A 27850-nucleotide genomic window follows, 5' to 3' on the forward strand; every position below is an offset into this window, starting at 1 on the left:
AAGAATAAAAAGAATTGTAGAATATCAAAGGGAATAAATAGTAAAGAGAAGAACGACAGAGATTAACATGAATAAATTATGAAGATCTTTGATCCCTACTTAGTAAATGCATGATTAAGGCTATCTATAATACAGATTTTACCTTAAACACGGTATATTTGGCATTAGTATACGAGATCTGCGTATCGAGATCGATGGCAAAATGAGAATTTGAGCGATAGAATCGTGAAATATTACTTTAATTTTGAACTTTAATTTTTAGCTCAAAGAAGGAACACAAGATGCGTCTTTCGTCTACTAATATCGTTAAAATATTGGATTTGTTTCTTTCATCCTATTATCATAATTATCCAATAATACAGAATTGATGATAGTAGTAAAATAATAAATAAATAACAAGTTGCCAATATATTTACATCTAAAAAAATGTTGTTTTATTCGTTCGTCTTATCATTAACGATTAGGTATTGGTTCCTAAATTTCAGATTAAATTACAAAATTGTAACCAATTACAATACCTTTTTTTTATAAATTGACAAAGTTCTGGCTACGGAGGATTAAATGAACTTTTGAAAACTCGATCCTTTCTTTTTTCATACCATCTTTCTTATCTTTTTTTATATGCACCAACTTAAAGTTTTCTTTTCCTGAGTTTTGTATAGTCATCAACCATAAACAATAGACACATAGCGTATAACATGTATGATACGTTGAAATCACAATGAATCCAAAGAAGATCGTGGAATTGAATATTCTTAATTCTCTAAACTCTCCGATATTCATATAACTAAAGAGAAAAAAATGATAAGCTCACAATAATGGTCGATTTAAATAAAACCATTAATATGTCACCACAATGTACATCACTTTCTGATTCAGGTCGAAATTGTATCTAGCGTACAATGCGAGCGGATTTAGAGCGTGCTGATTTATCGTTGTTCCAAATATACCTCGAAAGCGCCAGTGTTCTGAATTGTGGTTTATCCGAAGAAATAGTCGCGCGTGTAATTTCGAATTTAATGTATCTGGCTGACGGCGTGTCTGAAAAAGATCGATACAAATAGAAATTAGCTAGGAAGAAAAGGGAATAAACTGTATGTCGATATCCTATGCAGAAAACCCTGTCCCTTTCGCACTTGCTCTATACAAAAGGAAATTGAAAGGTATGAACGCGAGATAAAAGGATCAACAGCGATTAAACTGTAGTTGCAGTAAACTTTCACTTCGCCTAATGCGTCACGCTCCCTGTAAATTTAGGCAATTAAATTGGGAATTTAGACGACTCGAATCCGTGGCACGAATAACGATTCGTTTCACGTTGCATCGACGATAACAGCAACGCCGAATAAAAACGGCAACGATGCGTTGAAAACAGAGAGAATCGACGTCGTGTCGTTTAAACAGAACGTAGGAAGCTTTGAATGCAAATTAAATGGCATCGCGGTACAGATTTTAATTTCAATACTAATTCCCCCGGAGATTTTCATTGGGAAAATATTTCTGTTTTATTTTGTGGCATCCAACAGTACAAAGAGTAGGTAAAGTTAACTGATTATATCTGATTAATATATAATTAAAGTGTTTTTACCTTCAGTATCTTTGATATCGTATTATTATTTTTTTTTCTTTTTTGCCTAATACCATGGACTATATTTATCGATTATTTTGAAATTGGAAGCAATGAAAATTGTTTTCTCTATTGGAAAAATTCTCGAGTATGCATAATAGGCAATAATAAGCAAAAATAACGAAGGAAGCTTCGAAAGGATCAGAAACATCGAGAGAGAGGGCCGGGATGAATAAAAAGAAAGTGAATGGAAATGAGAGGTCGTGAAATCTGGGAAAGATTAAGAAAAGATGAAAAAAATGAAGGAAAGTAAGGGAATCAAGGTAAAAATAGACCAAAAGACACGAAAGAGTATCTGTAAAAGGTAAAAAGGATTAAAGAAAGTTAAGAAACGTATGTAGAAAATTGCGGAATATTAAAAGAAACTGAGGGAACTTAAATATAAGCAAAAAATACTACGGAGGATTTGAAACGGCTGAAGGAAAGAAGATAGCAGGAGACTAAATAAGATTGTAAAAACCTGATAAAACTGTACGAAGCTAAAAGAGGTATTGGAAAGAACAACAAATACCAAAGAGAAACAAAACATGGGAAAATGTGATACTCTTTATGTGACAGAAATAAAATTTGTTTTATTGCAACGGAAATCTTTGCCAATAATTTTAGACAGATTTTTTTCAAATTCGAACAAATATATTATTACTATATACTAGACACTACTCGAATAATATACTATTGTTATCCGAAACTACATGATTTAATCGAAATATAAGTAATTTGACTCAAAGTTAAAAGTATTAAAAAAGTCAACACGAAATCGAAAAATGTTAACGAAGACTTTACTTTGACGTTTCATTTTAAGAGCTAGTCTGTAAAAATGAAACGCCTAATCGATAATTGGTGGAACGTTTCAATTCATCGTCCTTAATTAATAAATTAAATATCACTTATTAAAAAATATATCAATATCTTTTATTTCAAATCTCCTACAAAATGTTTCATAAATGAATTTTCCTTGGAATTCTTTTAAAAAATACGACAGAGCGAAAAAACAGAAAAATCGTATAAAAACATTAAAAAAAAAATTAAATAAGTTTGAATTGATTAACAAAAATTAAGCAATAAGAATGATTAAAGTCTTTGATATATCTTTCACTCGTTTTTCGTTAAATCTTTATCAGTCTGACATAGAACCACGTCACACCTAAAAATCGAAAATGCATCCTGAAGGAGTAACCACCTAATACATTTCCAGGAAAACAGACCGGCATGCGGCAGTTACATTTATTCTTACGCGAAAGAATACAATGATCTGACAGTTTTCTGAAAAGACGGAAATAGCACATCGTATATCCTCCTAGCAAGGAGTATATATAAAATGTAGCAGAATCGACGTACTGTACACTATTCTCTTCCTACACGCTATAACATTTTGCTGTATATTTGAAGGAACAACATCCTTCGTGAAAACGAAATCTCTTCATGGTAAGAAAAGAAAAAGAATTGTAGATAAACGTAAAAGATACAGCGAATTAACTCGTTAATCGTGGAACACGAGTTAACGCTTCAGATTGTCCATTTCTTTAAATATTAATCTCTTAATAATTTCTTTATTTAGACATCTCCCACTTTTTTACCTATCGATCTGTGTTTATTAAAAATAAATTACGTCATATTGAAATTTACGATTCTCTAATTGTTATTAATCTTAACGATTATGGAATTTTCCTATCGTTAAAAATAATTACAATTAAGTAAATCAATCGTTGGAAATTAAGCAATAATCCGCTTAATAAATTAAATAATATTTCACAGAGGTTCGATTATTCCAAACTAGTATCTTTATAACATTCTTATTTCTTTATTTCTGTCATTTATTCTTGCGCGATTTCACAATATTCTAACTATTTTATGTACAACATTTCGAGAAAAATAACATTCTTGCTCTGTCAACACTAGGAAAATAGAGTATTCTGTATCGTTAATTATGTTATGGCCGGCAAACTACTACGTATCAAAAGGAAATCTACAAACTAAATGGAACCTTACAGATTACGTTTAGTTGTAATTGTTGAACAGAGGGAGAATGAGCCTATTTTTCAAGTATACGCCAAGAATAACTATTAGATTACAAAACATGTAAGATTCTCTAACATTGACCGATTCATTAATTGCCTAAGTCATTAATCATAATCATAAAGTCATGTTTCATAAGGAAAAATTTACTACGCACAGTATTAAAATCTTTTCTCGGATACGATACAAAGAAATGGCAAAATTTTCAATTGATATAAAATCGTAATCGTGGTAACATTTAAAAACACCTTTACTTAGAGACTATTAAAACTGTCGTCTTTTCGTGTAACAATGATATTTCTATACTTTTCATAACAACATTTGTCACCGACACTTATTAACGACAAATAAAACGAAATTTCTTTTCAAGGAAATCTATTCGTCTTACGACGAAAAAGGAAAATATTAAGAACTGTAGATGAAGCAAAGATAGTATCATGCGAAAAAACATGATACACAGTAGTTTTATCGATCGTTAATAAAGTCAAATTTTAAAATAAAAAGAAATTGCCAAATTCCTAGTGTAGAATAAGATAATGATCATTAACTTGAAACGTCAGCATATCGTAATTGGCAGGTAAAAGTAAACGTTGAACGTTTTGATTCTTTCTAGATCAATCGATCCTAAAAACATTTCTATCGATAGATCAGTTTAAACTTCTATCTCTGTGTCTTTTGTGTAGGTCTATTTGCATGAGCCACGTAACATAGAAATAAAAAAAGAAACAGAATCTAATAAATTTACGCAGCACACGCGATCTGATTTCGAATACGTGATAGAGTACATTGATCTAAAAATACCGAGGCAACTATCTTATTTCGTTCGATTCGATTCAAAAACGCGATTCTTATTTCTTCTTACTCTGTCGTCCGAAAAATATTGACTTGATCGGTATTGCTTGTTGAGCAGAGATTACAAACTCCACAGAGAACGAGTTAAAAAAAAAAATAAACCTCGTCTCTAGTTGAATTTCCTGTTCTATTCGACGTGAATATGCTAAAAATTCTAACTCCTATGATTCTTCAATCGCTACAAAAACTAGAAACATTCGTTGCTCGTATTCACCGAGAAACACCAATGATATGACATTTAAACGTTAACAAAGCGTCAAAGATTATTATTCACAATGATTTTCGCATCTATCGATCGTCGCTGCTTCGCGAATATACTCAACCCTTTATTTTCTTTATTGTCTGTGTTATAAAGTGCAAATTTTATATTCCAAGTAATCTTGATCAAGAAAAGACGTAACATCAAGTTTAGTTGTATCTTAGAAAATGTAAGATTATTTGAAGCAAGTTATGCACATGAAATCTCGCAATTTATTTTTTCATCTCAATATTAAAACTACGAATCGTTAACCGTCCAATAATTATTAAAAAAACTATGAAAAGACAATTTATCGAAAGAAAACGATAATGATAAAAGAATCGTAATGCGAGAATATCACGATGAAATCGACGCGAAGAATCTCGAAACAGCGACGTTTATCTGCAAGCTAACACGTTATAAGAATCGACGATTGCAGCATCCTTTGGAAGCGACCGGAAGCTGGCCGATTCTCACGGTGGAGCAATGGCATACTCTCTGAGCGTTCGTAACGACCGAGATATCCGATCTCGTGATCCTGGCACACTGTGTCCTCGTGAAATCCGTAACACTCCGACGAACGATGGCTGTGGACGCCTGAACGCGTCATCTTCCAGCTTGACTGCTCGTGTTTGAGAGTTGTCACGAGATACGGGGATAGAAAACGGATGCCCGAGCTGCCTGTGGATCGTAAGTGAGAAATTGTTGCAAACATAAAAGAAATTAACGGTTGAATGCGATCGACAATTCGGAGCAAGTTTGCGGAAGTATTTACAAAAGAAAGAATGCTAATTGAAGTATGGCGAAGTGAGGAGTTGCGGATGTGCAAGATGTTAATTGATAATAAAGGTAAGTACGTTCACTTTGATGCTAATTAAAAAATGCGAATGATTTTTTAACGAAGACTTAAGGGACATTCATAGAAGGCATGGCAGAACGCATGGTACAAATAATGGAAGGAAGTTCGGTTTCTTTCATTTGGAACCTCATTTTCAAGCAAATGATACTTCTCGAATCGATGTACTCCACAAAGCGGCAGCTTTTAAACGAAAAAATTGTATTTTGTATTTTTTACTTATTTTTAATCGTAGAATGTACACTGTGTACTCGTACCACGTATCCTGCCATATTTTTATACAGTAATAACGAAAAATAGAAGTAAGCGGAGAAATGCTTGTTTGAAGAATCGATTCTATTCGTCGGAACAATGAAAATAGATTGGCGCGTAAAAAAATTTTGTTTTTTCATTGCCAATAGCTCTTCCTTTTTAAATTTATGAAATGTACAAAATATAGAAGGGAAAATGAGAACAGAGAAAATTTGGTGAGATTGAAGAGCTAGGATATAGAAAATAAAACCACAAGTAAAAGGATCTATTTCCGATGTTTAAATCATCATTCGAGGATAATACTTATTTGTTAGTTATACGAGATACAGCGAAAAAAATATAACAATAAATTCTATAGACGCCGGAAATTTGTGAGCGATAAATAAATATGAAGTAAAAATGATTGAACTATGATGTTAAATCTGTAAATAGAAGCAAATATGAAACCTTTTTCATGGTTTTGATGTATAGTATCGATTGTAAAAAAAAGAGAATATCGCTACTTTTTATTAACACGTTCCATATAGAAAGCACAACGTTCGGGTCAGTGGAACCAGTGTCTGACCCAAACTGGTTATTACTACTGCAGACGTTCTACTCATCTGTGTCAGTGTTTCTCAAACGGACGATGTTCTCGTAATATACAATTTATATAATTATCATTTTTCAACCATTATACGACAATAATATATATGATATAGCGTATTTATCATATAAACGAAAATTAAATTTTAAATGGAATTTTTATTCTCAGCTTAATACCCGAACAAAAGTTTCTTACACATAGAAGTGTGGTTTTCTTACGATAAAATTAACTACACTTCCCAAGAAGTGTAATTGACTCCAATTTCGCTTTTAATACGTGGAGATAAGATATTCGCGGAAAAGTAGAAGGATTACCTCTATGAGAAAGTAAACACTGACTATGAATAGCGCATAATGGATGACAGAGTTGTTGTCATATCGCAACGAGCCGACACGTAATTAAACTGTCAACGCAGGGTGCAATAAGTAATTAATTGTTGCAAGGCTGCATTACCATGATTAATTCGAATTACCGCATTAGCCCTCGTTACATATACGTAGATAAATAAACAAAAAGCAAGAACATGTGTTGCATAAAATGCATTCATTATCGATGCTAAAATACCAAAAGATTCCATCCACAAAAAGGAGATTAGAAATGCAGAAAAATGTTGAAGAATATTATTTGCTTTTCATATACGTTTCGCAAAGAAGATTCTGTTAAAGAAAGAATAGTTCGATAATAGCTTCTCTTCGTTTGTAGGATTTGTCAGAAACTCTTAAATCTTAGCAACAATTTCAAGCATCGTCCATTGATCGCTGTGACGCCCCAAATTTTGTTAAATCCATTGGTGCAGAAATGTGACATGCAAAAAGGATCAGTGCGATTTTATGATTTACGTATTATGTTACACAAGCATGCAATGAATTTTCGCAAAGGATGCAGTATCAGTAAATATAGATTAAAGTAAAGAAAATGGCATGAAGTAAATAGAGAGCAACAAAGTCTGAGCAAAATGTGCAGACATAATTTCTCGAAATATTGAATTTATTTTACCAAGTGCTTTGTCCCCCTCGACAGCAGACGTGATTCGTATTTTATATTATCCGAAAAGCTTTCCGTGGAAAGTTTCAATCGTCTTGATGAAAACAGTTACAAACCGACACGCACGTGTTTCGATACCACATGGAGAAACAAACTCTGTTAGTTAGATGTGAATAATGCACAAATACCTGTTTACCGACCATTTTGACAAGTGGTTTTATCCCCTGTGTTTCCGTTAATGGTGGTCTGCTCTTCGTCTTTCACGAATTTTATCAGGAACATCGTGAGTGCCCCTACTATTGGTGGAATACCCGCTAAGAAAAAGGGTATGTCATAGCTACCTACGTAAACCAAAGAATAAAAAGCAAATTAGATATATTTTTTAGTAAATAAGTAAAAGAATTTTTTAAACATTTATATTACAAAATTTAACATCTTGACAATTATTTTGTGAAATATTTATTCTATTGTCAAGCCTTCGTTATATTTTTAAAGTCGACTTAAATTACTTTCTATACAAAAATCTCAAAAATAGAAATCAAATCGATTTCAGATTGAAATATTAATTTGGAATTTCGTTAACAAAACGAACTCTAAATCACTAGTTCGAAATTCCGACAAAGTAACAGATAGTATGAAATCTTAATTAATTATGTGACGTAATTAATTACCGGTATGATCATACAGAAGACCAGCAATGGGCGGTCCCACAGTCAAAGGTATAGAACACATGCCTAATAGGAATCCAATGGCTTGTGTCGCTTCTTCTCGACCGCATATATCAAATGCAATAGGACCCAAAAGAGATATGAAGCAGCCATCGAATAATCCCATGGCCAAAGAGATAATTAGTAAAACCATGTACGAATTCGTAACGGGGAGAAGCATTGTAAGAACACCGATACTAAGGAACGATATCTAAAATCATTCGAAACAAATGAAAAACATTAAAGTAAATAAAACGAATGAAGCTTTTTAATTCCCGAATCGATAAAAACTTCAAGTAAAACTTCTTCACATGAAAAGATACTCGATAGTTTAATATTCTGAAAAACATTAGGCGTATATATATATATATATATATATATATATATTTGTACTTGTACACATGCATTTAAAAACTGACACAACTTGAACAAATCTTTTCAAGAAAAGGGAAAAATATTTGAAACCTTACAAAGACATTATTTAGATTCTTTAGAATTACATGAAAAATCATTTAGACAGATACTAAATAATTTCCCATTTTTAGTCCTTTAAATCCCTCTTTGACTGTTTTCATGTTCTTTTAACTGAATTGTTTCAATTCCACACACCTTTATGTTCAAATACATGTGCGATATATTATACATATATGTAATAATTCATTTATGTATGTATATATATATATTTTCATTTATAAAAATTTTTCTCCAGAAATCATTTGTTCAAGTAATTGAAAAGGAGTGAACGATTTACCTGTTGCAACAATATTCTGTTCACCTTGGGCAAATCAGCGATATATCCGAAGACAAGTCGACCTATACCTGAAGTAATACCGATGCACATAATCGGCAGCTTTTTATCCGAGCCCTTAAACACCGTCTCGACAAATTTCCCAATGTGAACATATGGGACGAAATATCTGAAAGGAACGTTCTCATTGATCAGGCTACTCGTGTCACTTAATACTCGTCACTTTATACGCTTTCGCCGTGGTCGTTTCTTTCGACGATGGCTTGAATTACAAGCCACATGTAACTTGACTGTCGCCAGGAAACAAGTTTCCTTTCGCAAACGCGTTCGTTAACCAACTTGTCGTCGGTTTTCCGCGCCGGCTGCAATTTAACTGACAACCTCGATCGTCTCAATGTTAACGAGTGGTCGCGTATCAATAATCAAAGCTAATGGTTTAACAACGAGGAAAAGAACGAAGCCGCCGACAAAAGACACGCGAGCTAAGCCGATCAAGGATCGCTGCTTGCGTTACGGCGAAAGTGTTAGTACATATTCAAATAATTCCTCGTTGATCTAATATACTAACCCGAACAAAGCGAGAGGGATCGAAGTAGCCCATACCACGTATCGTTTTCTCTTCCAAATCGAGACGTTCACAACTTGCTTCAGACAGTTTTTGAAGCCCGATTTGGAATTTAGTTGATCCCGCGGCACCGAGGTAACTGGAAGAATCGTAATATGGAAGAGTTACGATGATCTTCGATTTTCGATTAATTTAGCTACGCCACTTTTGAAATCGAGGGAAACTGAAATTTTGTTATCATTCTCCTTGCGCCATCGTTGTTCTCCTTCGATTTAGTATATCTACTCGCTATTTCGTAATAGCCTCTATGATAAAACATTACTTGAGAGATTGAAAGAACGCGTGGAAGAACTTCAAACATTTCAACGTATCTCAAAGAATGAAAAATTTTAGACAGGACATCTTAACTAAGAATGGCAGAATCGATAAGAAAATTTCCATTCCGAAGACGTTAAAAGTATAACGCAAGTGTAATACAAGTATGAAATACGAAGACGAAAATATAAAGAATGGCAGGAATTAAGACTTACGTGGAATCGGTTTGAAGAGAATAGCGCAAGCCATGACAATCGCAGTGAGCATAGCTAAAAATCTTAACGTCCCTTCCAAACCGAAAAGGAGAAGTATGACTTCGATTAAGTATGGCATAAGCGTGGTAAATACAGAGCTTCCAGCCGTGACGATACCATTGACCACACCCAAGTATCTTTTAAAATAATGGCCCAAGATCGCTAGACTCGGTGTATAGGCAAGACTAGCACCAAGTCCGTACATCACTCCATAAGTCAAATATAGTAATGTCACCTGAAGCACAGCGATTCTAAAAATAACTCGAGTCGATTATGACAACGAGAAGAAGAGGATGTAACACGGTGGATAACGTATCTTCGTGCAAATTGTTTTACGGTGTTATCTTTTTATTCTTATCGTGATCAGCTTTTTCAATTAAATATAGTTAATGACTCATTTCGTCTAAATGACTCGTTTAGATGAATTGTATATGCGTTGATGGAATACAAATTTCGATCATTCAGTATGGTGCAAGAAAAATCGGTTAGCTGTTTGAAACGTAAAGTTTGGTATAAATCATTCAAACGATACGTGTGATAATTTTATACAATTAAAAATGATTAACAAATAGATAATTTAGGATTGAATAATAATGACAACAAAGGAGAAGAGCAAAATGTAAGAATCGGTTGTAAACACCTGTCAAACTGAAATTTTACACTATGCGTTCTATATTGATACTGATTCTCGAAATAAAAATGAAATTAACGCGATCGATGTAGGGAAGTTATTTCGTTAAATGATTACACGGAAATGAAATGAAAAAAAGAAAGAAATAATTTACCTTGCTAGAAAATATCGAGGATAGAAGCATACCGCTGGACGCAATAGCACCGCCCAAAAATGTGGTCATCTGAATCCCAATTTTATCGGTGAGAATGCCAGAAATTGGCGATAAAAAGAACGTGGTACCAATGGTTAACGACCCTACCAAAGCTGGAACAAAGGCACGACCGCTTTCCACAATTTCTGACAATTTTTGACAATTTCGACAATTTATCTGCGACAATATGTCTAATCTACTGCGGGCATATGCGTAAAAATGTTTGAACGTCCGATGAAACTTCCATTACTCAAACTATATGATAGAAATTCCATTTCAACGCAATTTTTTAGGATAACGAATTTTTCTATTTATTTTTTAGACGTATATTTTTTAAAAACAATACAGAAACTTAGATTTCATATACTCTTTATTTTTAAATTAATACTTGTTTCAAGTTATTTTTTCTGCATGGAATAGTGTACATATGTATTACGCTATGTATTGTAATTCTGTTTGTAGAGAATAGTATGAAAAGGAAACAGAATACAAAACGTTACCAAAAAGGCGTTGTATGTATAATAGAATATTCAGATAGCAGAATGTCCCGATATTCGTAGAGTATTGGAACGATGGAAATTCTGATAACAGAAGTTCTATCACGCTATCAATATACAACGAAACGTTTACTTTGATCTTGATATCGGTTAGTAACTTCAAGCTCCAGTAACTCGCCACTAAATTCTATAAAGTACAACAGAACGTATTAAACGTTAATGAAACGTTACAATTGCTAAAAGAAAATGTTTTTCTCAGATTAGGCAAATCATTGCCCAAAAATTACAAAACTTAATTCATAGTTGCCAGTGAGTCGCATATAACATGGTGATAAGCCGGCAACCATCCTAAACCGAAAGCTCAAGATTACAATAAATAAAAAATAATATAATCGATCGTGATAACAAATGATTCGTTTAAAAAGAAAATATCAAAAAGTACGTAAAGTTTGTCGAAATTTAGGATATGTCAAAGTACATATGCTTAATTAGATCGAAACGAAAATATATATATTCACAAGAATATCGACTAAATGAACGCAAATAAGTATGATATTAATAATAATAAACAAGAACGACCATTTATCCACGATCTTAGATGTCGTTTAAAGTTCGTATTGTTTAGTAAAGACCTAGTTCTACTTTAAAGAGTAACTACCCCCAGATTAATATTATTTGACCCTCGTTACTATTAATACCCATGTAATTGTCGATTAATTCAGATCCAGGTTGTCCAGTGCATTGACTCCGCGGATGATTAGCCTGATCGATCGGTTTAATTGATACGCTACCCGAATTAATTATTCCATGCTTCACTTAACGACGATTAAATCTTAGGAAGCATCAGTACTTTTGAAATGTCGGATTTAGGCCACGAACCAATTAACGGTTCAATTACGCCGTGTATCCTTCGTATTCTTATTAGAATGTTCATTGATTGTTGCTTGACTTCAATTATTTATAAATTCATGCTATAAATGCATATTAGGTTCATAAAGTAAACGAGAGGGATGTAGCGGTGCTTCTTTCGTTTTATAACCAAGGTAATCTGAGTAAACCGACAGAGATCGACGAAAGATCCAGTACTGTAAATACTCAACTAATATTTGTAGTAATAAGCATTTACATTAAATATTAAATTTTTGAGCGTGAAACCTACACCTTTCTTTTTCTTCTAATAAACAGAATTTCAATACTATAGCTTTTTATTGCTGCAAATCCTTCCATTTGTGAAAAAAAATAAAAAGAACAGTAAAAAGTTAACAACTTGTGAAAGTTGACAAGAAAAATTCAAAATTTATTAATTCCATAAACAGTTATTGAGATAAACTTAATACTGCAGTACAGTGTAGTATAGTATAGTATGTTTATTTGTATTTCAGGCTCACAGCCTATTACAAACGAGATTATTGAAATCTACTTCATATATCGTACCTATATATGTATAAACATTTGCATACATAGACACACATTCATACATATACCAAAGATACGTATTAGGTCGTCCGAAAAGTTTCTTTCGTTTTATAAGAAAATAATGGGCGCACAACGTTTTCCGTCTTATCTTATTTTACCGAATTACGTATGATCCATTTTGTTCTATCAAAATAAAGATAACAACGTTCGACAGATTAGGTTTCATGTTTGTATAAAGATGCATCGTTGTAAAAGACGTGTCTGTAAAAGAAAGACACTTTTCGGGCAACCTAATACATACATACTGCGATATATTAGCTTAATTTTCATTATGATTCAACTAGCATTAATTTTCCTATTTTTTATGATCTCTTGCACAAAGTTGATAATAATATGCTAATAATAGATTAACCCTCGTAAAGGGTTATAACCTATTAACTGAAACAGACGCGACGCGAGTAAGATAGTTACTGAAAAATATTATTGGAAAAATATATTATCAACTTATAGTATTATGATAATCGCTTGCAGTTCACTGATCCGCGAATGAAACTATTAGAAATGGTGATATCAATATAAAAATTGGTAAATAATAAAAATGGTAAGATAACGCGCAGTTCATTGACTGCACTGAGCGAGTGATTGGGACAATGATTGACCGCAGTGGATATAAAAGAACACGATTTTCTGTTTTTTTTTTTTCACAACTCTAATCTTAACTTCTTTTCCTTTTATCGAATAATATAAAGTAAAAAAGAAAACGATTCACGGTACAATAACATTTACAAATGTTACAGTCTATGCGATATACTCAATTTCATTTGAATCAGTGTCTTTACACTTTATGATACTCGTTAATAAAAATAATAGTTTTCAATATGAATCAATTTACATCTTTTAATTAGTAGACTGAACATAGTCTAGTTTTTCAATAAAACATGATTTAATCATCATTTAACTAATCACTGAAGAAGTCAAAACCTGGAATATTGATCTCTGAAGGATTTCACGTTATTTATCTTATATTATTAGTGCTCAAAAATTATTACTATGTCAGTTATTTTATGTCACTGTTCGTTGCTTTGTGACTAATGCACCGAAACGAAGGAAAAATGCATTTACACGAGCATATGCAGTGCACTTATTGATAAAGATATCCCATTATTAGAAATCATCAATTACAAATAAAAAAGAGATAATTTTATCGAAAATATCTTGTACTATACTCAAGGTAAGAAGATAAAAAGATAAAAGCTTATTATCTTAACATTTTTTAAAAATTGTCTACGTTAATGATTGCTTAAACGACTTCTCATGCATATTCGTAATATATATATATATATATATATATATATATATATATATATATATATATATATATATATATATAGAAAAATGTTTACAATTTATCCATTTTTTATTTATTATAAACATCCTTATTCGCAATGTCATGCTTCCAGTAATAACCATAAAGTAAAAGCACTATCGATACTAAACTATCAATACAAAACTAAGTTTTTATTTGTAATTAATAAACGACATACGATCACTGTAAAACTAATTTTTTCTTCGAACTAATGAACGATATTGTCAGTCTTCGATCGCGTATATCAAAAAGATAACGCAAAAGGATGACGCGAACCAGAAGACACTGAATATATGAATGTCCTTATTTATGCAACCGCGTATACTCACATATTCCTATTTATCTTCTCCTCGACCACAGTCGACATATGTATGTTATACGTACACGGTATATTCTTCCCTACAGATCATGTATTCTGCTGCCTTCCACACAAATTTCAATATTCTACGTAATCTAAATCTTTAACGATAAATAGGCTGTGAATTTTTATATATCGGAAATTTAAAGATGTAAAAACACGATAGTATAGTCGTCGTAATAGAGTGCATGATCAGCGAGTGAAATAAATTTCTGTTTAAGTTCTATTTCTTTAACGATATTCATAAAAATATGTATTTGCATAAATGCTCACGGTCTAATGATAAATAATATATTAGAACTACTACAAGTTACATCGTCCCGATCATCTACATTCTATTCAACTAAATTCTCCTATCGCTTACCATATCTATCATATTCTCGCTAGTGATAAACAGTCAGTGATGAACAATCAGAGAACTTACCTGCCTTCGAAGATGCTCCTGTTTCTCCAGACTCTAACAGTCTCCTCTGTAACTCGAGGTAGATCGACGAGTACGTGTTTATGACGCTGAATAGAACACCGTTGATGATGAAACTGCCTATCATGACCATCCACGCTCGCAGACCACCATCCGGTGGAACGATCACGTTACGGTCATCAGCATCCTTCCTCGAGGCGTTCATCGACGCTCGATCATCCTCGTCCTTATCCGTCCTGTTCGATTTCGCGATCGACACGTCGATCTTCACCGATGAGTTCTTACCGTCGGTTTCCAAAAGAGGGTTGCCTTCGGTGCTCGAATTCGAGGCCTCCTCCGGTCGTTGCGAATCCTCGTTCAGAGAACTTCGTTCGAGGATCTCGTTATTGATATTAGAAACGTTCGTCGAATCCGTCCTCTTCGACTCTGTATTCTCCGCGATCGTCATTGTTCAGCTTCTTGTACGCTTCTTCCGATGGATATCGATGATTTCTAGGAAAATAAAGAAAAAGAAAGGTTAAAACTACTTCGTGAAGAAGAATGAACGAACGGAGGGATTAATTCGTGGCGTTCTTAGTTAGTAAGGCGATTATAAAGTTAAATAAGAATAAGATGATGAAAAAATAATTTGACATAGATTAGAAAAAAGAATAGGGCATCGCTGTTGGTCGTGGACATCTGGAGGAATTTTTGTTACGGCATTAAAATTGTTAAAAATATAGAAGTATTTCTGGGAAAATGAATTTTCACTTCTATTAAGATAGAAGCAGGGTTGTATTCATTATTGATTCATTTTTATTATGCCAAATTAATTATAATCATCTATAGTATTATACTATAGATTGGTAGTTTTATTATTAAACATATTTCGTGCAACATAAAGAAAATATTTATTAAAATCTAAATATTTGGCATTATAAAAATAATATATATACTTTTGTCTCGCAGGTTATCATAAATACAGATATCTAGATAAGTAAGATAGAGTTGTACTTAAGAAATACTTAAACAATTTGCAAATTTTTCTTTACGATGCCTCTATGACACGGACTTTTGTAGATAATTTCGGAAAAACCGTTGACAAAGGAATTCAGATAAATGCTTTTTGCAATCAATTTATGTACGAAAGTAACAACTATAAAATATTACTTTCTGCACAAATTCTTGTATACCTTGATATTTCTGTAATTCATTACAAACGTACTCTTGTTGTCGTTGAATTACCATCTCCACTACAAAAAGTCACGTCAAAAATACGTCCTGGTATAAACAAAACACGAAATTTAATTTTAAACATTATATTTAGATCTCGCATAATTAAAAAATGTCGTTGTAACGTTGCTTACATAATTCACACACCTTTCGATTCGTATTATATAAAAACCTACAATCAAAAAATCTTCTCAGATTGAGAATGAATTCAATTTTATGGTTTATTAGAATTAACTTGAAAATTTAGTCTATTTAGTAGCAAATACTGGAAGACATAATAATAATGTTTTGTCTGATTGGTGAGAGTGTTTATGCAAAATATTGTATATAAATAAATATTGCTTTGTCTGATAAAAATTATTACAGACGTACTTCGGTAATGCATTAGGCAATGTACATTAGGCAAAATAGAAAGGATATTTTAAATTGAAGAAAATTCAGAAATCTTAAAAGAAAGTTAGCGTAATTAGATTTTCTGGGGATATATTTGACTTTAGTTTTCAGTAAAGATGATTTTCAAAAATTATTCAAACTAAATTCGTTATATTATTTATAACTTCGTCTGCGAGTAACACTAATTATTGATGGATTTACTTAAACTAAATCATCAAAATCGAAGAAAAGAATAATATGGAAAGCAAAGAAAAAATTAAAATAATTATATCTTAAAACGGTGTACACATAGTATTAAACAATTCGCACGCTTTATCACGTGTTGATAAATGTGCATCAAGCTTGAACGTATGCATACGTGTATTTAATACGACGATAACAGTCTATATATCAAAACCAATGGCGTAAGTAGCGATGGACTAAATCGTGAAATATATATTTTACGTTATTGAAACATTAAAAAATAATAAAGAATATTCTGACGAAAGAATTCAAAGTAATAACTAAACATTTAAAATAATCCATAGAAATTTCATAATTGTTTTACGCGAATCATTATGTGTTATAGGTAAAAGATTTTTATCCTGCGGACTCTTCCGTCCTCAAATAATGTGCAACTTGATACCAAGAAATATATCTATCACCGATATGGAATTTCATCTACCGACAAAGTTTAAATATTACTAGTTTGATTTTGATTTAATCCTATCGTTATCAATAGTGTGATACACGTGTTAAATTATTATAAATTATAGTTTTTGACAAAGTATTCCACTTTATCGAATCTATATATTCCTTTTATTCGCGTAAATATACAAAAAAAAGTTTATAACAAGGGAGAAAGAAACGTGATAAAAAAGATATAAAAATGAGTTGCCCAGAAGAGGCGATCTACAATGTGAAGGTAGAAAGTCGCAGTTTCCATTCCGCGTTACGCCAAGGTTTAATAAAACATGATCACTCCAATCCGTGTGAATACGATTTGTCTTGATGTGCGTCTTTCTTATACAATAAAAACTGCTACCAAGTACAAGGGACAACATGTTGAAAACGTTACAAATTTCGAACGACGCACACCATACCAAGACGAGACACATGTAATCGTAGTAACAAAGTGTTAAACTACTTTCTAAGAACATTAAACGGTCGGGAGTTGCTTGGTATTTGTATTCTAATTTATAATGATCAAAAGTGGCGCGTATATGTGTGCCTGTTTAATTCTAAACGTAGAAGGCGTACACCATTATGGCCGTGTTTAAAGAGAGACGAAAATTTGTTTTGCTAAAAAAATGTTAACTTTCGAAAAGAGGAATATCGTCTGTTGCTACAACTGGAGCCACTTTTTACCAGAGACTTTTTCTTTCACGGCTAAGAACGTTCGCTAAAACTGTGGTACGAACGCTAGATAAAAGATAATCCTATAATTACTATTCCGTGAACGTTAATTAATCATCGAATTTACACTGACAAAGGATAACATTAAAATCACTTGCGATAACAAAGAGAGAGGAAAGGGTCAAACAGCACGAACCAATTAAAATTAAACGGTCGATTCTAGTTGAAGAGAAGCCTCGAAGCAACGATAATACAATAGAGTTGTTGGTCGGAAGGGAAAAGTAACGATTGCATACAAAGAAACGGGTGAACCTTCCGCCAAGTTCTTCGAAGAAGATGGCGAGTTCAGTTTGCTTAGTGTATAAAACATAATTACGAATTTCCGACACGGCATAATGCGACCTGAAGAACGAACCACGTCCTCGTTTATGCTACCAGTGCACTTTGTTACTCAAAATTAGTAAATTCGAGAAGATTACTCTACGCGTTCACTCGAACTTGAAAAGTAAATCTATATAGCGGAGAAACTTCTGTGTACATTTTAGCGCATGTACAAGCGCGTGGCAAGCAGCGTTTTATAAACAACAAAACATCAAATTCTTTTCGTTGTTTGTTACCGAAGCAGAAACTTTCTTCCAACGTTCGTCTCAAACTTTACTTTTTAAACTATTTAAATGCAAAAAGAAACTTACTTTACCGATTCTGTAGAATTTAATGAAAACTTTAATATATAGTTTGTATGTTTATAACAGAACAATTTTTAATATAATAAATAGAGCTTTAAGAAGAAGTGAAATTCTTTTCTTATTAAAAAATATTCGTTATATTCGTTTTGCTTCGGTGATTCTAATATGACTAAAAGATACATAAAAAAAATATTCCCACGGATGCTTTAAATAATCAAAGTAATTTTCTTCATAATTAAGTTCATAAATTAAATTGCGCTATTCATCGTGTATATAAAAAGGATGAAATTAAAATGTCATCTTATTGAAGTTGTAAAAATTTTAATTAAAAATTTTTTTATTTTTTACCACGGGTAATATTCGCAAAAATTATAACATTAAATGTTTCGTATCATTTGTACAAATTTACATATGACAACTGCTATTTCTTAAAATGCCCAACTGTTTTATCAATGATGTACATACATGAACTCCTTGCTGAAAACCATCAAATCTGCTTCTTTTGACCTTGACGCTAATCTGCATTCGAATTGAGTGGATCAAGCATGTAAAGTATGTATATCATACTTCGACTCCCATGTCAATTATTGGCCGATTAACCTCCTCACACATTCCACACAGAACATAATTGGTAACAAATACTATTTGTATAAAAAGAGTAGGCCTAAACCAATGATTTTTACTAATCTGAGTAGTATATATATACATATATACAGTATATATATATATATACATAAGAAATGAGTCTAGAAATCGCAACAGAAAGATAATGTAAAAACAAATAATTTTTGTTAAAATAGTATTAAAATAGAATTTAGAATAAGATTGGAGAAAAAATAATAGTTATAATTAAAAATGACAAACTTTTTCTACATTTGTTAGAGTTCACTTTTATGCTGACATCTACTAAACCAATTACCATAAATTGTAATAAACGAAATAAATAGAATTATCTCAATGAAATTAAAAAAACTAAGTAAAGTTGACTACTAAATGAAAATTAATTATATTTTACACTACGTAGTTAGGACAGTCAATTGAGGAAAGCTGGACGACTTGAAGCCTCCGTTAATCAACTCCATAATGAGCTCCATTTAACTATCCAAAAAATTCGTCTTAACTGAACATGTTACAAGTACCAAATTATAAATAATCACATTAATGCGCGAAGACAATCAGATATGCAAGTTGTCTAATTCGATACTCAATCAACAAAGGAAAATTCTCTCTTAAATAACTAATTACAACAAACACAAAATAACACCAATAAAAATTTACTGACGAATAAACTAACTTCCCTGCCGTCAGCTAATCTTCCTACAATATTTCGAAAAACGAGCAACTAAAACGCAAATTTTAACATCCATCAATTAAGATGACCATAAAGAACTTATTTTGCACAACATTGAAACGATGGAAAATTATTAGAATGAGAAAACGTTATTAGTATACTTGTAAAACTACTATACTACCATTTTACTAATACTATACTAGTATTTTAACGTTATCGATATGACATGTACATGCGTGGCATTCTCGATAAGCAAAAATGTGCATACACGGAAATAAAGAAAGGAAATACGAGGAAAGAAAAAGAAAGAAGAGCGACGAGTTTTCAAATTCTGAATCAACAAAGCACGACGCACGACACCGAATGTTGCACAGGATCACACACGTTGCCTCTGGTCGTCTTCCCAATCTCTTCGCTTCTAATTTCTGTCAACACTACGATTCTGATGGGTCGCATGGACTAAGACCACAACACGACGCAACCGCGATGCAATGAATCATCGCCGAAAAGTGCCTCCTCCATCGAGCTTGAATTCACGATTGACGGACGTGTGTCAGTCCCTATTTTGTTCCTCGTAAATCGGAACGTAGCACGATTGGAAAGTAACACAGAGCGAACGACTGAGAATAGAAAAGGCCAGTGGAGGCTAGATGGTAGCCGGAAAGAACGACAAGAGAGACAAGAGAACAAACGGGCAAAAGAGCATAGGAAAGAAAAATACACGGGCCAGTTAACTAGATAGAAAACGGAGGGAATTCGAAAGTAGCGTCGATTGAGTTTACCAAATTTTTCGTTTGCTCAGTGGGCTTCCGGCGAAGATAACGCGTGAGCGCGCGTCTCGTCGCGTCGATCGTCTTCTTTGTCGACGACCACTCTCTCTCCACGATCCAACCAACGACAGAGCCGAGCATAAACTGAAGTAACCAGCGTTATTCGTCGACCGTACGAGTGGTCGAAAGTTCCGTGTTAAGAAGAGAGGACTAACGCGCTAGTAACTAGCGAGCGAACGCGAAAACGATGAACGAAGACATGTATCTCAACTGCGCGTAGACTTGATAATTTCACATGCCGATATAACGTGTATTACCAAATGATTCTATATAGTTCCCTAAACGCGTCCACCTCGATACTTCTTCCGGTCTAAACGGGATACCAGGGGAATATGTATGACTGATCGAGATCCACGGCCTCGTTCGATGCCTAGTCAATGGAATTGAATAGCTACGCGATATGGTAATAGTTTTAGGCACTACTGACTGTTTAAGAGACAATGAATCGAACCCTAGAAATTCTAGAAATATATAATTTAATAAAATATATGAAATTGTGTTTCTGTAGGAAAGAAATCTATCTGGCTTCAATCGATCGAATGGGAAATTAAATATTTTTAAAACACGAAAAATTGTGTAGAAAGAAAATTGAAAGATCGAAACATTGTAGTTAATATTGGATATTAAGGTATCTGTAGGACGGGAAACAAGGAAAGATATTTCTAACTTGTGTTTTGTGAAAATTGTGATTCACAAAATAAGTAACGATTATTACAAGTACTATTTTAAAGATAACTATAAAATTTTGCTTATACATGATGATAAAATAAAATATATTGCGCTGAATAAATCAGGGACTATTTTCTAGAAAACTAAAAAAAGATAAACTGGATTTATAAGCAGATGATGCATCCTTCTGAAAGTACAAACATTAAACTGTAAAGACTAATTGTATAATAAGGAGACACTTAAATTTTTCTTTATGCGTGCCCAAAGTTTCACATGTTTTACGATCTTTCATTTTGTTTGTAATCAAATGTAAAGAAATTTTGTTACAACATTCTAAAGTAGTGAACTTTCTCATACAGCAACAACGAGACTGCGGATAGATAGAATAGATAGAACTATGTATGTATACATAAAGTCATAGCTCAACATGGTTCGATATTGCATCATAAAACTAGAACGTCTCTGTCTCTCCAATTTTGAATCAAGCAATTTATTTTATGCACCTATTATATGTATTATCTAATAATAAAATAAATCTGACTAAACAATTTGTACAATTATTTTCATAGAAATAATTGATAAAAAAAAAATTATTTGTTTCTGTTACTGTATCGTAAATATTTTTATCTTCGAAATAATTGCATTTTTTGCTCAGTAACTAAAAAGAAATATATGATTTAAATCTTTATAAATTCTTAAATTGTCCAAAGTTATAAATATTTGGAAACCGCCGAAAGACCTTTTCTGCAAATATAAAAATACTGTTACACATCAGCAAGAATTAGGGATTATTCACTTTATATGATATCATGAAGAAATATATACCAATATAAAAAGATCGTATCTCCAATCTTGCCACAACCATAGAATTTTCCGAAAGTGTTCTTTCACGTATTATGCGATTATCTCAGGAAATATTAAACTATAGTTTACAATACAAAAAATGACTAACAATAATTTACATTTTGTAACAGACACCGTAAAAACAAAATGTTTACATAAAATTCAATAATTATCCAGTTTGAAACAAAGTTTAGCTTACAACTTTTTTTAACTTCCACTATAATTCGATAAATATTCCAAATTACAAGAATCTAAACGAAAAGCAGCTGGCATAAATATGCAAGAAGCGAAATTTAAAAGCTGATTAAAAGTACGGTTAGTATCTTTGAATTTTCAAAGCAAGCACAAGTAGTGATGCATCTCGTACAATTTTTAAACATAATGAGGCAAAGTTTGAAAATATGAATGGACTATGTACTTTACTTTACACCTTTAATTAATAATATATTTATTATTAAGAAGCTGTGAAACATCTTACTTTTACCTGTACCTTATTTTTATTTCTACTCTGTAGCATTTTAGCATTTAAATTTTATTCCGGTAATTTTCGAGTCATGAAAAAATTCAATCCTACAATTTGCAAATAAAGTTCATGCAGCATTTTGATCCAATCATGCAATTTATTTCTTAAACACATAAATAATAATTTATCTAAAAATAAGAAAACTGTACTATAATTTTATGCATCATTTTTTTAATTTAACGCTTAGTAAAATATTCCTGTAGTACTGATGTAGCTTTTTTCTTTAAAAATGCAGAATATATCTTCAAAAATGCAAAACTAATATATTTAAAAATTATTGTATACCTGATTTTCATTCATCTCATTTTCATCAGCTTCATAATTATAATTATAACATACATAACAGTTCATAATTATAACACAAAATTCACTGCAAATTTATAATACAATAATCTAATTAATAATTCTAAACAGATAATATAACATTGTTATACATATATACATTTTAGATTCCTGTAAATAACTATAACAAAAAAAACTTTAGTGGCCTCAATAAGTAAGTAAAAAGGAATTCACAATGAATACATAATGTATGATTCATAAAGGGTAAGACAATTATCAATGAAAGAAAAACCCAAGTTTAATTCATAACATGAGTTTACTGAATAGTGAAAAGTTATAATCCTACTTAGTGTATAATATCTTAAATATGAAATTTGTAATTTCATAATTTCATTAAATATTTTTACTTAATGATAATAACAACCTTATATGTGACAATATACGATAATATAAATCTATAAAAAAACACTATACTAATATCAACATGATTTAAATATGATTTTATTGTTACTTATAACTAGGATAACAAAATAAGTCTTATAAAAGTATTTATATTATTTCTACACTAATGCTTATAGAAGTCTTATGTATAACTATAAAATAACTATAATCTAACTTTAATTACTTTCACTTATATACTATTATATCAATTTAGTAGATAAAATGTATGCGTATATAAAAATTACTCATTTTGTGACATTGTTGCATTATAAAAAATATTGCAATAATACAATAATTGTTAACGCTGAGAGCTCAAGAAAAATAAGTAGTTGTGAATATATTATATGTGATTAATGACCTAAATCCTCTGTGATTTTATATTACGGTTTCTTATATTAACTTTAATTATGAAATATAATAAAATATAACATCACAAAAAGATCAATGTAAAGATGATAGTTAAATCAAAGACATAATTGATTCACTATTTTTGTTACATGTGACAAGTAATAACAAAAAAGCACATTTATTGAGGCCACACTGTTCAGTCATACATGTAATTATTTTTTAATACAATTTATTGTTTTATAATTTCACTATAACGTTATACAACAAATTACTGATAAATAAAGTTTCAAACAATTATATGAACAATTCATTCACTAACCATACACCTTCAGGAATTTTGTAATAGAAAGTTATTAATACTTTCAATTAATTTCAATGATTGCACATTATTAATCACACAATATGTTTGAGACAAGTGATATTACATGAACAAAACAGAATAGGAAATCTAATCGATAAAATGACATGCACCGTCTAACCTTATATTTCGTCACAGTTTCGTATTACTATCTCATAGTATGGTCTCTAGTCTTTAGAATAAATTTTTTGTTGTAAAAAATTTCATTCTATTTAACTTAAATATTTTTGAACCTGATCCGGAAGTAGCAATATATTCAAATACACGTGCATATCCAAAACTTAAAAATTGTCCTAAAGACATCCTCCACGAAAAATCCCTGATATTGTCTAGACATAAAGAGATTCTACTCTATATTTTTATTAGACAGCATTAAATGTCAAATTATTTCTTATAAATACGTTAATAAATTTTCTTTACCTTATACAAAATTTGCATTACAGAAAATACACAAGAATTTTTATTTGAATATGCTAATACACTAGTTTTACTTTCCATATTTACATTTGATACTTAATACTTTCAAATTTTTTGAATCGATTCTTCAAACACATTTTTTTTCCATTCATGATAGTAGATAGAAGCAATAATTTATAACAAAAATTTCAAATTTTTGAAATTAATTTAACTTACGCTGTACTTCTCTCAATTTACACTAGATGTCACAATAAAATATGAAATTGACATACATTAGTACTTCTATCAATTGTATGATCAACGTTAAAGGGTGTCAAGTGTTTAATTGTACAACCTGGCAATTTAATTACAAGTATTTAAAATGAGTACTGTAGACTGGGATGAAGTTAAAAGACTAGCAGCTGATTTTCAGAAAGCTCAACTAAGTTCTACGCTACAAAAGTATGATTTATTTTTATGAAACATGGATATCTCTATTTTTTCACTACTCATACATTATTAGCAATATTTACTACAGAGTAATTTTAAACAGCTGTAGGATGCAATTGAATTGAATTTCTGATATAACTCAGAAATATAGTAAACTTTCATACATCTAATTCTATCTAATCTATTTCAAGAAATTGATTAGAACTAACATATTTATTTTATCGTATTTTTTATTTTGTATATATCTCTCTATAATACTTTTAATATTCTACATAGATTATCAGAACGTAATTGTGTGGAAATTGTAACGAAGCTAATAGAGAGTAAATTATTAGAAGTAATATTCACCAACGATGGTAAAGAATATGTTACACCTCAACATCTTGGCAAAGAAATTAAAGATGAATTGTACATTCATGGTGGAAGAATCAACATGGTTGATTTATCACAAATCCTCAATGTTAATTTGTCTCAAGTATCCAAAGTAGCAAATGATTTAGAAAAACATAACAAAGGATTAAAGATAATACTTGGGCAGCTTATTGATAAAACTTATATAAAGAAGATTGCAGAAGAAATCAATGACAGATTAATCCAACATGGGATTATCAATGTGTCAGAATTGACAATAGATTATGACTTACCAGCTGATTTCTTACAGTCAGTAATTGAAAAAGAATTAGGAAGAAACATATATGGTAAGCAAGACCCCCAAGATTCTAAAGTCTTTTATACGGAAAGTTTTATAGCTAGAAATAAAGCAAAAATAAGAGGAGCCTTATGTGCAATCACAAAGCCTACACCGCTATCAGGAATCTTAGGACAGTGTTCTGTTTCAGAAAGAATATTTTTTTGTGAGTACATGTAATATAAGTGAAATATAAGTGAAATATACTAATGTATGATATAATTTAACATCTCTATATTTCTAATTTATAGCAATCCTAGATAACTTACAGGAAATGAAACAAATTCCTGGTGTAGTAGCAGGAAAACAAGGAACAAATAGTGTATATATACCAACTATATATTCTAAAAGTCAAAATGAATGGTTAAATAATTTTTATAAACAAAATGGTTATTTAGGTTTGTATTATATTTTGTTATGAAATAATGTTGATAAAATAATAGCGAGTATAAAATATAATGTTTTATACAAATATGATTTTTCAGAATATGATGCACTTACTCGTTTTGGGATATCAGATCCACCAAATTTTGTAAAACGCCATTTTCCAAATGAAGATTTAGTCTTCTTAGATTCTGTTGCGGTAGGTGCAAATATTAGAGATCAAATAGATGCAAATATTGAAGAAGCTATTGCAACTGGATCTTTTGTTGATATAAGTCCTCTTTTACCATCTGTATTTTCTGATAAAGATATGGAAATGCTTCTTAAAATCGCGAAGAATAAAATAAATATGTATAATACGTACGTATTTGCGAAAACTGTAGTAATGTCTGATGCATTCTTACAATCTTTAAGTAAGTCTCTTGAGCCAATGGCAGATGCAAAGGCTAGAGAAGCATTAGTTAGTGGACAATGGTTCCAAACGATAGCAGAGAATAGGATTAAATCTAAATCAGCAGACTTAATATTTGAAAATAAAGGAAATAAAAAAGAAGAACGTCGGAAGAAAGCTACAACCGGCAAAGCGGGTGGTGGTATGCAAGGGCGAGAAACAAAAACAAAATCTACTAAAAGGAAGTATCTACAAGGAAAAAATCGCGATCCTGAATCCGATGATGAAAATATAGAAGTCCCATCGACTAAAACTGGACTTAAAATAGTATCTTTGGAAGATATTAAAAATGAAATTGCAAAAGATGATAATTTAGTAATAATTGATGACCTGGTAGATGAATTAGCATCATGCTTAGAACAAAAAGTAAACAATTATGCTATATCTATTGCAGAACAGTTAGCACAAAACAATAAAACTACAAATTTAAGTGAAATTGAAGAACGTTTAAATGTTCTAGTAACAAACATTAAAATATTTGACAAAGGTATTAAGCATATAGATAAAGCGGATCAAGCTGCTTTAACAAAGTACTTACTAAAATCTCTTGGTACTGATTTTGTCAACGAGATATTTAAATTAGCTGCGCAGCAAAGTATGCTCCGATTCCCTGACAATATTACCACTGAAACAAGGCAAAAACTGCTACTTGATTTGCCAGAGGATGTGAATGAACCCTTAACTAATATACACAAATCTATTGCTGGAAATTCCATAGATGATTTTTTGAATTTTATAGATGCAGCAATGGCGATTTGTTGTTTAGTGCTAAAAAAATATGATAAAAGGAAAGAAAGACCATTTATCTTGGGCCACAAAGAAGCCTTATTAGAAAAGCTTAATGCAACACAAGATCCTGCATTAGCACTACATTTAGTCACAAGTATATTATTTATTGCAGCAACACAAAGTGTATTACATATGTCTGGAAGACATGTATCAACAGTTCTTTCATTTCTTCAAAAACAATTGCAACTTTCAACGATGGAAATATTATTTAAATACCATGGTATGAAATATTTAATGACTTTTATCAATTTATCTTTAACATTTACACCATTAATGTATATTTATTTGTGCAATACTTATATTTATATTACAGATATGGTGCTGAAAAATTTAACTTCTTTAGATGAAGAAGTAAAACTTAATACTCAGAAGGAATTAGAAGCTGGGTTGGTAGAAATTAAAAATATTGCCAATAATTATAAACAACATTTAAAAAGTGATAAACTACAAGAATAGAGAATAAATACACATAATTGTATGTAAATATGAATATTATTAATTTGTATAAAAATGTATTCAAGAGTTTTATACTATGTTTTGCACTGAATTGCAACAAATTGTAAAAAAAAATATAAAATAATTGGAATTTTATTAAAACG

At 31.3% G+C, this 27850-nt stretch overlaps 2 protein-coding genes across 9 annotated transcripts; one reads left to right on the forward strand and one right to left on the reverse strand.

The window, feature by feature from the left end:
• Nucleotides 1-825: 825 nt before the first annotated feature.
• Nucleotides 826-24263, reverse strand: LOC117231184 (monocarboxylate transporter 10). 8 transcript variants are annotated; one of them, XR_004492914.1, is made up of 10 exons: nucleotides 20582-20939; nucleotides 14886-15374; nucleotides 10786-10937; nucleotides 9962-10235; nucleotides 9435-9570; nucleotides 8870-9035; nucleotides 8083-8329; nucleotides 7612-7752; nucleotides 7424-7505; nucleotides 5280-5414 (listed from the first exon to the last, which is right to left on the reverse strand). XR_004492914.1 is itself a non-coding variant. In XM_033489354.1 (9 exons), the coding sequence occupies exons 2-9, from the start codon at nucleotides 15328-15330 to the stop codon at nucleotides 893-895; spliced, it is 1710 nt and encodes a 569-aa protein (XP_033345245.1). In that variant the 5' UTR covers nucleotides 15331-15374; nucleotides 20582-20944; the 3' UTR covers nucleotides 826-892. The 8 variants fall into 8 exon arrangements, 6 of the variants coding, with proteins under 6 accessions (XP_033345245.1, XP_033345242.1, XP_033345244.1 ...); XM_033489354.1 differs by lacking the exons at nucleotides 5280-5414; nucleotides 7424-7505 and adding an exon at nucleotides 826-1041 and having other exon boundaries at nucleotides 20582-20944; XM_033489351.1 differs by lacking the exons at nucleotides 7424-7505; nucleotides 20582-20939 and adding an exon at nucleotides 24215-24263 and having other exon boundaries at nucleotides 2812-5414.
• Nucleotides 24264-24778: 515 nt separating this feature from the next.
• LOC117231183 (E3 UFM1-protein ligase 1 homolog) lies at nucleotides 24779-27848 on the forward strand. Its single transcript, XM_033489348.1, has 5 exons — nucleotides 24779-24951; nucleotides 25216-25793; nucleotides 25879-26025; nucleotides 26113-27471; nucleotides 27565-27848. The coding sequence occupies exons 1-5, from the start codon at nucleotides 24872-24874 to the stop codon at nucleotides 27705-27707; spliced, it is 2307 nt and encodes a 768-aa protein (XP_033345239.1). The 5' UTR covers nucleotides 24779-24871; the 3' UTR covers nucleotides 27708-27848.
• Nucleotides 27849-27850: the final 2 nt, after the last annotated feature.

This window comes from Bombus vosnesenskii, unplaced genomic scaffold, assembly GCF_011952255.1.
Source record: "Bombus vosnesenskii isolate JDL3184/JDL3185 unplaced genomic scaffold, Bvos_JDL3184-5_v1.1 scf7180000013272, whole genome shotgun sequence".
Lineage (NCBI taxonomy): Eukaryota > Metazoa > Arthropoda > Insecta > Hymenoptera > Apidae > Bombus > Bombus vosnesenskii.

Bases quoted from the DNA above. Each gene is read 5' to 3' on its own strand.
- LOC117231184 (XM_033489351.1), bottom strand. From the start codon at position 15,330: ATGACGATCGCGGAGAATACAGAGTCGAAGAGGACGGATTCGACGAAC. The intron at 10,938-14,885 runs GTAAGTTCTCTG...CCTTTGTTCCAG, and splicing joins AGGAGCATCTTCGAAGGCAG to CTTTGGTAGGGTCGTTAACC. The intron at 9,036-9,434 runs GTTAGTATATTA...CGTTCCTTTCAG, and splicing joins ATCCCTCTCGCTTTGTTCGG to ATATTTCGTCCCATATGTTC.
- LOC117231183 (XM_033489348.1), top strand. From the start codon at position 24,872: ATGAGTACTGTAGACTGGGATGAAGTTAAAAGACTAGCAGCTGATTTT. The intron at 24,952-25,215 runs GTATGATTTATT...TATTCTACATAG, and splicing joins CTAAGTTCTACGCTACAAAA to ATTATCAGAACGTAATTGTG. The intron at 25,794-25,878 runs GTGAGTACATGT...TCTAATTTATAG, and splicing joins TTCAGAAAGAATATTTTTTT to CAATCCTAGATAACTTACAG.